General features: G+C 44.6%; 1 protein-coding gene across 1 annotated transcript in view; it reads right to left on the bottom strand.

The window, feature by feature from the left end:
* Positions 1-2,719: 2,719 nt before the first annotated feature.
* Positions 2,720-12,787, bottom strand: part of CUNH3orf70 (chromosome unknown C3orf70 homolog) — a 75,751-nt gene continuing 65,683 nt past the window's right edge. The window contains exon 2 of the mRNA XM_046462620.2: positions 2,720-7,467. Within this exon, the coding sequence (XP_046318576.1) occupies positions 6,911-7,467 (557 nt within the window). The 3' untranslated portion in view covers positions 2,720-6,910. The remainder of the gene's footprint in view (positions 7,468-12,787) is intronic.

The following is a 12,787-nucleotide window of genomic DNA, read 5'->3' as shown; positions in this document are numbered from 1 at the left end:
CACTGAGAGAGCAGCAGACAGCTTGAGAGAGGCTCCTATACTTGCCTCCACGGCCAGGGCTGGCCTCCATCTGGATGGGCAGGCTGTGAGGCCTTGGCCGCAGCTAAGGGCGGGAGAGAGCCAGTGAGGGAAGGCCAGGGCAGGACGGGCCTGACCACAGGAGAGGTCCATAGGCTAGACTGAAATCAGCTGGACTTGGGGTTCTGGCTTTGTTACTTACCTGCCGTGGGACTATCGTGGATTGTTGAGGGCCACAGCTGAGTCGGGATGACCCATGGCATTTTTGCCAGAATGGAGTGGTTGAGAGGTGACGCCAGCAAGCCATTGAGATGATGATGGTTATGTTAAGCTGTGTACAATTGTATATTAGACCCCTGCTGTCCGCTTCGGCCTGCTACTTTGGAGTTCTCGCAGGGATTCCTGGGGAGTCTGAGTTGGTTGGGGAAGTGCCGGAGGAGGGATTTCTGGTTGGTGTGTGGTGTGTCCCAGGAGAAGGCCGCGTATGTGGCGTTCGCGGGAGTGCGAAAAATAAAGGAGTTCCTGTTTTGAACCTACAAGGCTGTGTGGCGGCTTGGTTATTTTGTGCCCAGCCAGACTGCGGCAGTGAATCCAACTTAAACTTGGCTGCTTCAGCTATAAACTGTCAATCATCCCTGCCCATCACCTCACAGTTGCTAGATATGGCACAGACACTGCCATCTGGGGAAACCCTTCCTGAACTGTAGGTCCCTTTTTGTGTGCTGTGCTGCTCCATTGATTCACAGGGCTGTGTGTTTCGTCATCATCTTGAGGGGGAGCTCCAGATCTCTGCCTAGACAATCATCTGGGGTTCTGGATCAGGTGCTAGGCGAGGTGGCAGTCAGGGCTAAGATGTTCCCCTGAGCTCAGGCTTTCTGGCCTGCCATCTCCAGTTTCACAGGGAGAGGCTCAAGCTGGGAACTGACAGACAGGAAGACCCACCTGGCCCATGAATGTTCCAGCCATGGTTGTGGCACCTGGGATGGGGTCACTCTTTAGGGGAAGCCAGTTAGTTCTAGCTCACATGCTCCCCAGGTCCCCAAAGCCTCTTCAGCAGGTGCACAGTGAGTATGGCCACTGTCTGAACTCCCCACTTCTACCCACGGAGCCAGCAAAATTGGGCTCCACCTGTGTTAGCTGTCCCAGAACTTGTCATCTTCAAGCTAATACCATATTTCTGCTAATATGCATTTTAGAAAATTCAAAAAGCCAATAAGAAAAATGTCGTTAATAGCCTTTGCTCTTACTTTTTTTTCACTTGTATACCCACATCTGTCTCCACAAGCATTACGCCTGACCTCTAATTGCCCCTTCTTGAGCTCTATTGCAGCAGGGCTGAGTCCTGAGGTCCTGCCTTACCTGCTTCATTCAGCACCACTGGGTGGAACAGCAGGGTTAAAGGCATTACCAACTCCCATTGGTTGAACTGTAACGAGGACAAGATGCTAACTTCAAGTTTACTGCAGAACAGAAGTGTGCACAGTCAGCATTTGTAAAAGGCTACAATGAGATGCCTTCCAGAACTTGGCAGTACAATTATGTAGAGCTAAATTAGTAAAATGCACATGCAGTAAATGAAATTAGCCGCCTGCAGGAGTCACTTTAAAAAAACAAGTTATCTTTCATGAGGGCAAAAAGGGATAGCCTACAGTGCTAGTCAGGATATGATTGACATGGAAGACACAATGGCCTAATTTGAGCCTTGAAATATATACAAAAGTGAGCGTGCGTGTGTGTGGGTGTGTGTACACGCTCATGTGCTTCTGTGTTGGGGAGGTCTGCGTGAAGCACAAAAAGGGGGGTGAAGAAAGAGGAGGGAAGAATGTCAGCCTTTCTCCTTCCTGGGGAATAGCTGTGCTGGATAAGGAGAGCCACCAGGCTGTGGGAAGCCATTTTCTGGGATAGGACCTGCAATGGAGTAATGCAGGCAACGAGCCAAGAGGAATGACTCCTGAGCTGACCTGGGTTCAAATCCAGGCTCCCCAGATTGACAAGTGGTACCACTGTGGACGACATGAGCTTTCTTCCTCATCTGTGAAATGGGTGCCCAAATCTGCCCTCCAGGGTGCTGTGATTATGCGCAGAAAGCAGTAAGGTAGCTATTGAGCTATGATTACTAATATTGACAGACACTTATTATTGATGATTTATATGAGTCTCCAGGAAGGCTATTCAATAGAAAGCAGCCCTAACGCTGTTCTCTAGTGTGTCAAATAAAAACGACTGAGCTCCTCGACTTGGGGGTTCCCTGTATCAAGGGCCTTGCACGCAGCAGCCACCCTCACTGTACCCCTACATGAGAACTATCTTACAGGACCCGAGTTAACTGAATACAAAGCCTGTAACTGTGTGTGAAATAAATGCTATTTATGGAGAATACCAAGTTTTATTGGGTAAAACCTAACATAGCTAAAAAAACAAAAAAAAGTCCTTGTTACAAAGACTTCTGAGAGTTGGGAGTAATGACCACAAGCACCTATTGTAGATAACAATATCTACCTGCACTTCATGAAGTTCTGTAAAGTTTAAATGGGACATTAAATGGGCATAAATTGCAGTACACATTCAATATAAATGTCTCACATTTTGAAACTGTGGGTTTTTGTTTCCAGCTTACACTGTGTTTGTCATTTGAATTAGAACTCTCCAATGGGGGGTGGCGGGTGAGGGATGCCACACTCAAAGAGCAGATTTGTTCCGGTACAAAAGAAGAAAAAATCATGTTTATTTCACAAGGCAGTATTTTCCTAAAGTATTACACACAAAAGGAAAGTTGAGTTGTCTTAGGAAAACAATGTAATTTTAGGAAGTTACAGAAGGGTCAACATTGTGCTTAAAACTTTAAAATAGACAAGTTTAAAAAAACAGCACAGTAAGTGAACATCGCCAGGTATGAACAGCCTTAAGCAGCTGGTGTGAACGACACGGAGCCTCCACAGACACCAGCAGCCATGGGCTTCCTGCGGCAGCTGGCTGTCCCATCCGTTGGGGGGATAAGAGCACTGCTTCCTCCTCCAGAAACAGCCCCCACCGACAGGAAGGGGGCCCTTCCCCAGCACAACCGACGCTCAGTTGCCATCGTCATGATTCAATTTTTACGTGGTGAATTCGTTTTGAGAAGTGCCCTTGTACTTATGTTCGGATTCAAGGAAAACTGACATCCCTGGAGTGGGTGGCATTGACAAGTGAGTGGGCTCACCTGGCCTCCCCGGCTGCCTCCCCCTCGATGGCAGGGAGGCCACCCACTACTGAAAGCCAAAGCACAACGGGCCACTTCCTTTTAGGTTCATACCTCCTCTAGACAAGGGGGTAGGAAAGAAAATGGGCAAACTGTGTTCCTCCTGTGAAAAGCCAAAACATGATAATAAAATTCTGCAAACAGGATGTGGGAGTAATTAAGAAGAAACAATATAAACATTCCTTTAACTTGTGCTTTTTTTCTTGCCCAGTGGTATCCACACTGCCAAACACATTTGGGTATTTTGACAGCTTCCTCAAGTATCTGGTTACATCCTATTCCCCAAACAGAATTAAATTTGCAAAAGAGTTTGTTATGATCAGTCCCAGAAGGACTGTGACGTTTCAAACAGACCAAGAAGAAGTGGAGATTAAGAAATAAAACTACCACTTCCAAGATACAAACAAATCCTAGATCAAATCAGGAAATAACTACATCGTTTTTATATGACCTTGAACTGCAAGTCTTCCAGAAAAGCAACTCTTTTCCCCATAGGGTTGTCCTCAAATTTTCAATATATACCTTAAGAAATTACAAGGTAAAAAAATACCTGGATTTGACAATAAAGCCTTATTTTTCAGTGTACCAAACAGTTATAACCACAAAAGCAGTTTAATTGCTTTGTCGTTTCTCAGAAAAGTTGTAAGCATATTTGAAATTTAAATTCTGAAATCCTGGTTAGATAAGAAAGCAAAATTCTCCATTTAGTGAAATTAAGCCTCTGCCTTAATAGCCTTCAGACCAACTTGCTAAAAGTGGGAATGGTGCCAGGTTTCCAAAAAGCCCCAAGAAAGCAGTTTATCCACCCACATGACCCAGCCCTGCTCCGAGAGGCCCAAACGATGAAGCCCTCATCTCTCTCTTTTTGTACAAGTATTAATCAAAAGTCTATTTTAACATGACTGTGCTTAATGCCTACACTACATATTGCAGTCTAAGTATTTTCTAAAGTGCCTATAAATATGCTTATGCAAATTAGCAATATAATATCAGGATTACAGAGAAATTCTTTCATATTCTATAGAACAGAAGATACCTAGATTTTAAGTTGAAACTACACATTTTTATATCCTCCTTAGTCGGTTTTAGAATAAAGAACAATTGCAGTTCAATCGTATTTCAGGTTATTAGTATTAACAGTGCTAGGACCAAAGAAATTCTTGTTTGTGCTTATTTAAAAAAGACTTTTTTTGAGATCCAGAAGTATCTGATATTTAGAATCCAAGGGGAACATCTGTAATTCTATAAAACAGTAAGTGAAGCCTAGTGAGTTTTTAATTATAAAGAGACTGTGCAAATGTTTAAAGTGGTTATTAACCATTATCATATCCAAAAATTCCATTAAAATTGTGGCTGATCTAAGTGGCAGTAAAGGAGTTTAAAAAACAGGAACCTGAACAAAGTCATAGATATTACTGATAAAAGGGCCCAACCCTGACACACAGTCAAGCTCCGGGAACGTGGGCATGACCATGTATTACCATGGCTTTGGGGCCCTGGTTGTTGACTCCAGTGAGTTCACTCTGTGGCTGTGGGCCCAGAATAGAAAACTGAGGGGACCGGGGTAAAGAAGCAGCCCCACTGCCTGTGCCCTTGGGGGGAAAGTCAAGGTGCTCACCCAGGGGCACACCTAGCCAGGGCCCTGGGGTGCCATTAGAACCTGAGTACACAACAGCTGGTGAGCCCCTTGCAGGCACTGCTTTCATGCCTGCCTTCAGCTGGCCACTCCCTCAAGGGAGGCACCAAGAAGCTCAGGCAGGGCTCATCAGATGTCCCCAGGTCACAGGGCAGCCAGGACAGAGCAGGGAAAGCCCCCCAGGCCCAACCCACCCTGGCAGTTCCTGGAGCAAGCTGCAGTACTACCTTCTCAGGTTCTCATTTTGAGTTCCACATTTCAATAAGTGGAAACCTCATGCTGCATCCTCGTCCAACACGCAAAGTTTTAACTAATGCTGGTTTCCAAGAAAGATGCATGCTCTGCCTTCAACCCTACGGCTGTTTGGGGCACCTAAACCTAACAAAAATCTAGTAAATCACTTGAACTACACATACAACTAGGAAAGCAGATTCTTTCTCAAGTAGTTTGTAAAGGATACCAAGTGGAGGACTTGGGGAAGAATACGGCTTCTTCTTTCCTAAAACACTTAACAAGACACAGGAGAGATGTGGACAGAGCACAGGACAGTGCCACAGGAGCACACTCCCAGAGAGCGGAGATGAAGAGTCATTTCTCTCTCTGCAGCACTGATGGTTCTCATCTCATTAGGCAATACTTGAAAGTTCCTGGATTCTTAACTATGCCTCACAGAAAATTTGGAGAAATGGCAGATAACCAACTCATGAGAATAGTTGGTATAAAATGGAGATTAGGAATAGAATTCTGAAGAGAGCTAAGAATTATTCACTATTTTGTGTGTGAAAGAAGAGAACATATACAATGGACTATAAATATTAGTGTAGTAAATGAATATTACACAAAATATTTTCTCCTGACTCAGCAGTGAACTATTTCAACTGCTTTTGCATTTGCATAAAAAAATCCATGCATCATACTGAATTCTAATTCATTTCTCACCTAAGCCATTCTAATGCTTCATACAACCAAATGAAGCAGAATTAATCAAACCTATTAGATTCATTCCTAATCCCTAAAGGACTTCTGTCTTTTAGCATTTCCATGCTAACTAAAACTATTGGTTTCTTTTTCCTTAAGATGTCAGATGTGGCTGCCTCCTAAATACAATACCTAAATAACTTCCTAAGCGTTTTCCTTAGTTTTGAAGAATGATTAAAGAAAGCAGGCAGATGCTGGAGAACCCCCACAGCTAGCTCAAATGCTGTAGCACCGTCCCCAAGCCACGTCCACCTCTCCCTTCTCCTGCATTCCCAGAGCACTGGATACCGCTAGCTACTGGTATTGAGTCCCCTACTGGGATGTGGGCCCTTCAAGGGAGAAATCAGGTCGTCTTCATTCTGTATCCCCACAGCCCCCGCAGCATGTTAAGTGCTCAGCTAAAGTTGGAGTGACCATGAAACTGTTGAGGTCATCTCTTCTCACATGAAGGTCTAGCTGAGCCCCAGTCGTGATGGGTTGTGCAAACGCTGCCTATTACCGGGGCCAAGCTGTCTCCAAGCGGAGGTGGCTCTGGTCCAGACCCAGTACAGATGGTGGGGAGCAGGGTAAAGGGGAGGAACGGCATCAACCACTGGGTACTCTGTCCCCCCGGGGAGCTGCTTGCCCATGGGACTAGCAGGACAGGGGTGCCGTGAGCATGCCACAGGACGCCAAGAGTCTTTCTGCAAAGGACTGGCTATTAGAAAAATACTGTCGCCATCACTCTAGGGAGCTCCTCCGCTTGATCCATGATACTCTGTGGTCATCGTTTCACTGCTTTCACAGTTCCCAGTGAAATTAAGGCTGGGTCACAATCCATGACACCAGATGCTACATAGAAAGTAAGTCGAGATACAAAAGAAAACTGTTTGTAATAAAAAGAAAGTCTTGGTTAAAAGACTAATTTAAGAGTGACACTAATCAGCAGACCACTGAACTGCTATGGTTGGTGGGGAGGGGTAGAAAATATCAACAGCATTGGAAAAGGGTCCATCAGACCAAAGTACAAAAGCTCAGTGTGGGTCCGAGGGCGCCTGGACTCACACAGTGGTCTCTATTGTTTCGATCACTTCCAGGTCAGACTGCGAGGGGGAGAGCAGGGTGCACTCATCCGGCTCCCAACTGCTCTCTGGACTGTAATCTTCCTCTGAACTCAGTTCTGCTCCTTCTTCTGTGTCCTCATCACATGACTCCACATAGTGAGCCCCAATCGCATTGATCCCAGAGTCCTCAGAACTTGAGGGAGAAGAGCAGTGATCTATTTTTGGCGTATTGCTCTCTTTTGAAATTAAGGCATCGTGTGCAGAGACCTCCTCGGGGCTCATCTTGTGGGAATGTGGCGCCGGCTGCTTCTGCACGTAGCACATCTTCCCGTTGATGCATTTAACCTGATAGTTGTCGATGAAGAGGTCTGAAATCATACAGTACCTGGGGGAGTCCGGGGGAAGGGGAGGCTGGAAGACAGATGCGAATTTCAAAAAGTGTTCGGTGAGCGAGACTGAGATCTGAATGGTGTTTGTGGGTTCCCGAGGCCTGGCAGGAATCTCAGTGCTTGGCAGCTGTTCCACAGGGGTCATGGGCTGGTATACGTATTTGCCTGTGGGACACAAAGGAGAGGGTTGAAATCTAAGAGCATGGCACAAACTGTATTAACATAGTGATAATGGTTTCTTTCTGAGGACTCAAGAACATTCTTAAAAATATGGAACATCTAGAAATGAACTGGTAATGAAATCACTGAACACTGCTGTAATCAAAATAGAGCATGGTGTCAGGCATGGTGGTGTACACCTGTGATCCCAGCAACTCTGGAGGCTGGTGGGTGTGCGTGCGCGCGCCACAAGTTCAAGTCCAGCCTCAGCAACTTAGTGAGGCCCTGTCTCAAAATAAAAAGGCCTGCGTGTGCAGTAGAGTGGTAGAGTGCCCCTAGGTTCAATCCCCTGTACTGCACAAAGGAAAAAGAATTATGGGATGTTCACTCCCTAGGCTTCCACGCTGGTTTGTTGGTTTGGTTTGGTTTGGTTGGTGGTGTGAGTGAATGAACACAGAGCCCTGCACATGGGGAGCACATGCTATAACACTGAGCTATAACCTCAACCCCTAGTTTTCCATGTTTGAAGCAGAACACACACACACTTAATAACTAATGGCCTACTGGACTGTTCTGACCTCCATGATGGGTAAGGACTAATGATCTCTCTAGAGACAAAGTGTATCAGCGGCCTAACCAGGTGCTCTCCCTGACACCAATGTCACTGGCACTTGCAGCCTGAGCCAAGCAGAAGTACAGGCACAGGAGGGGGCCACCTGGAGGGTGTTTCCAGAAGCCAAGCAGCTCACTTCCTGAATTTCCCCTCTGCTGCCAGCCCTCGACCAACACTTCTCACAGTTAACATGGATGTGAGACCTAAAGGGACTGGCCCAATAAGTCCCTTTTCTCAGTCTCTTTATTCCACATTTAACAAAGTCTCCCATGTGCCAAGTGCTAAGGAGATAGAGATGAAAAATACCCAGTCTATAAGTCTTAGCTTTTTATTTTGAAATCATTAAAAATCATCAGTGGATAACCCCATCCCAAATCCAGAGACAGTAACCACAACCTTGGGCATCATCTTGGGTCTTTCCCAGTTTAGATGAAGGGTTATCAGTCCATCCATGTCATATCCATCCTGCACATATTTGGGTTGTTTTGTTTTCATACCAGGGATTGAACTCAAGGATGCTTAGCCACTGAGCCTCATTTCTAGCCCTCTGAGACTCTGTCATTAAGTTGCTCAGAGCCTCAGCTGCTGAGGCTGGCTTCAAACATTTCTGCCCATATTGTGACACAGCTTTTTAACCTTAGTACTACTGGCATTCCTGACCAGATAATTCTTTGTTGCAGGTTCTATCCTTGCACTGTATGGTGTTCAGCAGCATCCCTGGTCTCTACCCACTCAGTAGATGCCAACAGTGGATCCTTCCCAAGCAAGAATACCACATGTGGCCAGACCTTGTCCAATACCCCCTATGACTGGTCACCTCACTCCCAGGCAAGAATCACTCATGGTATCCTCATAAAGCATCTTTTTAATAGGCAAACCACTAATTATGTGTGTCACGTGGCCTTGTTTAAGTTCTTGGTCAGACTGAAAATCTTTGCATGCAATCACCTTTTGAAATGAAAATGGTCTTAGGAGTTTGTTTTGATTTGTTTTTGGTTCTGTGGATGGAACTCAGGGGCACTCAACCACTAAACCACATCCCTGGCCCTATTTTGTATTTTATTTAGAGACGGGGTCTCACTGAGTTGCTTAGCCCCTTGCTTTTTGCTAAGGCTGGCCTCAGCCTGTAGCTGGTATTACAGGCGTGCCCCAGGCTAGGTTTTTTTCTAACATTAATTAAGCCATAGAAGAATGGCAACTTCAGATCAGAAATGTGGTGGTATCCATGCCACAGGTAATCTATTAAAATCAACCACCCTGGCTTATATTTTTTGTTTCTTGACTCCTGTATTAAAAAAAAAAAAAAAGTACCCTAGATGCCCCAATTTCTTTGTAACTAACTTACTCTAAAAATATCTTCATCTTTAAGCATGGAAAAGGCATGTTTAAAATCATTACACCTTTGGGCTCCCAAGGTCAGCTTCAAAACCTGGACAAATATCACTCAAACTCTATGGTCTGATAAAAATATAAGTTAGAAGAACCCGGTCACACCTGCCTGGGAACTCTGTTTAAAATACACCAGGTATCTCCATTTCTCTGTATCGGTAAAAGAAGGTGTTACTGTTTGCCAGACAGAGTGAAAGGTCAGCTCTAACAGCTGGCACAGAAGGACCCCTGCCTCTGGACACTGCGGAGAGGAAGGAGGCGGACCTTCAGGCCTTCTTGCAGATTCTCCAGTTACAGGTGTGTATGGGGACAGGACGGAAGAGAGAAGAGATGTGGGACTACCCTCTCCTGCCTGCAGAGTGTTGATCCACATGACTGGAATTGACTGGAATGCAGGTTTGGTTTCCTCGACTCTGGGCCAGAGGTTCTGGGGCTTTGAGGCTGTGGCTGGCTCAGTGGACAGATGCTTGCCCCAGAAAGCTGATTAAGTTCATTCCACCTAAGTGACTTCTGGCTTAGCTATCTTGTCACAGCCCTAGAGAACACTGGCAGAGCATTCCTGCCTTTCATAACCCTCCTCAGACCCTGAAGGAACAAGGCTGCATTTAGTCCAGAGATGGAGGCGGTGAGGCCTGGCCTTGGGCCTTCCCAACCTCCTTCTGCTGTTCTGGCCGAGTCCCCCGCACCCTTCTCCTTTTCTTTTCCCTCTATTGCGCTTCTTCATACTTTGGTCTTTCTCCTCTCGGTTTTTCTTCTTTCTCAGTCCCCTCTCCCCCAAAGCTCTTTTTTTCTGTTATGAGGTATAGTGCTATGGGCTGAATGTTGTGCCCCCTGCCCCCAATTTCAAATGCTGACATTCCCTGTTCCCAGTGTGATGGGAGTGGAGGTGGGGCCTTTAGAGGCCAGCGGGTTTAGATGAGGGCCAGAGGGTAAAGCCCGCATGACGAATCAAAGGCCCTTATAACAAGAGGAAGAGACCAGAGCTCCCCCTGCTTTCCCCTGGTGCCAATTCAGGATCTGCAAGCCAGGACCTGCGCCTCGCTGGACACTGAACCTGCCAGACTCTTGATCTTGGACTTCCCAGCTTCCAGGCTGTGAGGGAAAAAGTGCTGATAAAGTTACCTAATCTATAGCACTTCATTACAGCAGTCTGAAGTGACCACGACAGGTAGTAAAGGAAAGAGAAATGCAACTGGGAAAGGAAGGCGTGCCCTGCACTGCAGACTCCATTCCTCGTGTAAGGGACGTCTGTTAAATATGCTTATTCAGCTAGGGTGACAGCCATGACCTGAGGTACAGATGCAAAGAAGATGAAAGAGAAGTAAAGAACAGTAGAGACCATGTGGGAAATAAAGTCTGGTAACCACTTTTCCTGTACAAGCTAATCATGTGTTTGATTTGCTTATGTGCACATTGAAGGATAAAAACAAAATAGGATTGGGGACATAGCTCAGTGGTAGAGCACTTGCCTAGCATGAGTGGGGCCCTGGGCTCCATCCCCAGCACTGACAAAAAAAAAACAAAAAACAAACCACCACCACCTCACATCAAGGGTTTAGTTTTCTACAGTGTAGAGGGGTTAATATTTTGCTCACTCCCCTCAAAACTTCTGCCCCTGTGGTACACCCTGTGGTACACCACATGTTCACAACTATTATTGTTGCAAGTGAAGTGTTACAAATTATCGGGGATTCAATTCTGTCCATCCTACTGTACTTGAGAAGAGTAAAATGAACTAACACAGTTCAATAGTAAGGACCAAAACAAAAGAGTTTTTGGACATTTAGTCAGGAAATTCAATAACCATACTCTAAACAGCATTCTTAATTAAGAGTTTATTATGTTATTTAAAGAATAGATGAATGAGAACTTTTAAAACTTAAACATCTAAACAGTACAGATAATCAGAGTCCAGCCTTCAAGAAAATAAAAGGAGAGTAAAAAAATCCATAGACTGTTTATGCTCCAGAAATTCCACCTCTGGGCATATATTCAAAAGAAATTAAAGCAGGGTCTCAAAGAGGTATTTGCTCATCACAGTATTATTTACAATTCACCAAAGGGTGAATGCAACCCAAGTACATCCAACAGGTGAACAGGATATACACACACATATAAAACAGAATATTACTCTACCTTTAAATGGAAGGAAATTCTAACACATGACACAACATGGATGAATCCTGAGGAAAATTATGCTAAGTGAAATAAGCCACAGCAAATAAATACTGTATGACTCCACTTTCTGAGGTTCCCAGAGTTGTCAAATTCATAAAGTCAGACGGTCAATGCTGTTTTCCAGGGCTGGGGCATAAGAAGCATGGGGAGTTGTTTAATGGGTGTTTTCAGTTTGCAAGACAAAGAACTGTGGAGATGGACAGCTGTGACGAGGTGCCTCTGAACTGTGTACACTGAAAAATGGTCAAGATGGCAAATACACACACTTACCACAATTTTAAAACTTTTAACAAATTAATTCAGTATATTCATAGACTGTGGGAAGAAACTGAATATAGAAAAAAATTCTTAAAATAATGAGATGAACAATCCAATTAAAAAATAAAAAGGGGGTGTGGCTCCCCCTTAGAGCAGCAAGAGGGCTCTTTTGGTGATGGAAAAGTTCTTTATCTCGGCTGTTTTGATGCTAATACCCGGCTGTCACACTGCACTACTGTTTTGTAACTTACTTACCAATGGGGGAAATTGGATAAAGGGGACAAGGAAACACTATTTTTCACAAAATTGTACATGAATCTATAAATTTTTCAAAATAAAAAACAAACAATAGAAGGAAAAAAACACCACAGAACTCATGTTGTAACACCCTTTTCCACCAGTGCATTGTATCAGGAGGTGCAGTCGATACACCCCATTGCAGGTTATGTAATGCTTGACCTGGTATCTAGGTTTCTCCATTACAAAGTTCGTTTTTCTCTTTGTAAGAGATATTTTGAAACTATAAAAATATCCCATCATGCTTTCACCCAGTAACTTTAGCAAGCACAGGTGGATCCTGCCTGCAATCATTATTATAATGGTGGTGGCCACCATCATTAAAATGGTGTTTCTATTTCCGTAATTCCTTCTGTATTTAATAATTAGAATTCTACATAAGCACTAACAGCTGCTCCTTCTCCATTTATTCAATTATTTATGTAAGCACAGACTCATAGATGTTTTATTCCATGAATTTGCTACTCATTACTCTCATTTATTTTGTTGCTCAAATCATGCCAGATTTTGCTCTTGGGAGCTTGTTACAGTTTGGATCTTGAATGCCCCCAAAAGGTTATGTGTTGAGGGCTTGGTTCCTGGCCTGTGGCA

Source organism: Marmota monax, unplaced genomic scaffold, assembly GCF_021218885.2.
Source record: "Marmota monax isolate L192 unplaced genomic scaffold, Marmota_monax_Labrador192_F-V1.1 WCK01_AAM20220418_F8-fsc00100, whole genome shotgun sequence".
Lineage (NCBI taxonomy): Eukaryota > Metazoa > Chordata > Mammalia > Rodentia > Sciuridae > Marmota > Marmota monax.
The sequence above is the reverse complement of the archived record's forward strand: the minus strand, read 5'-3'. Positions and strand labels throughout refer to the sequence as shown.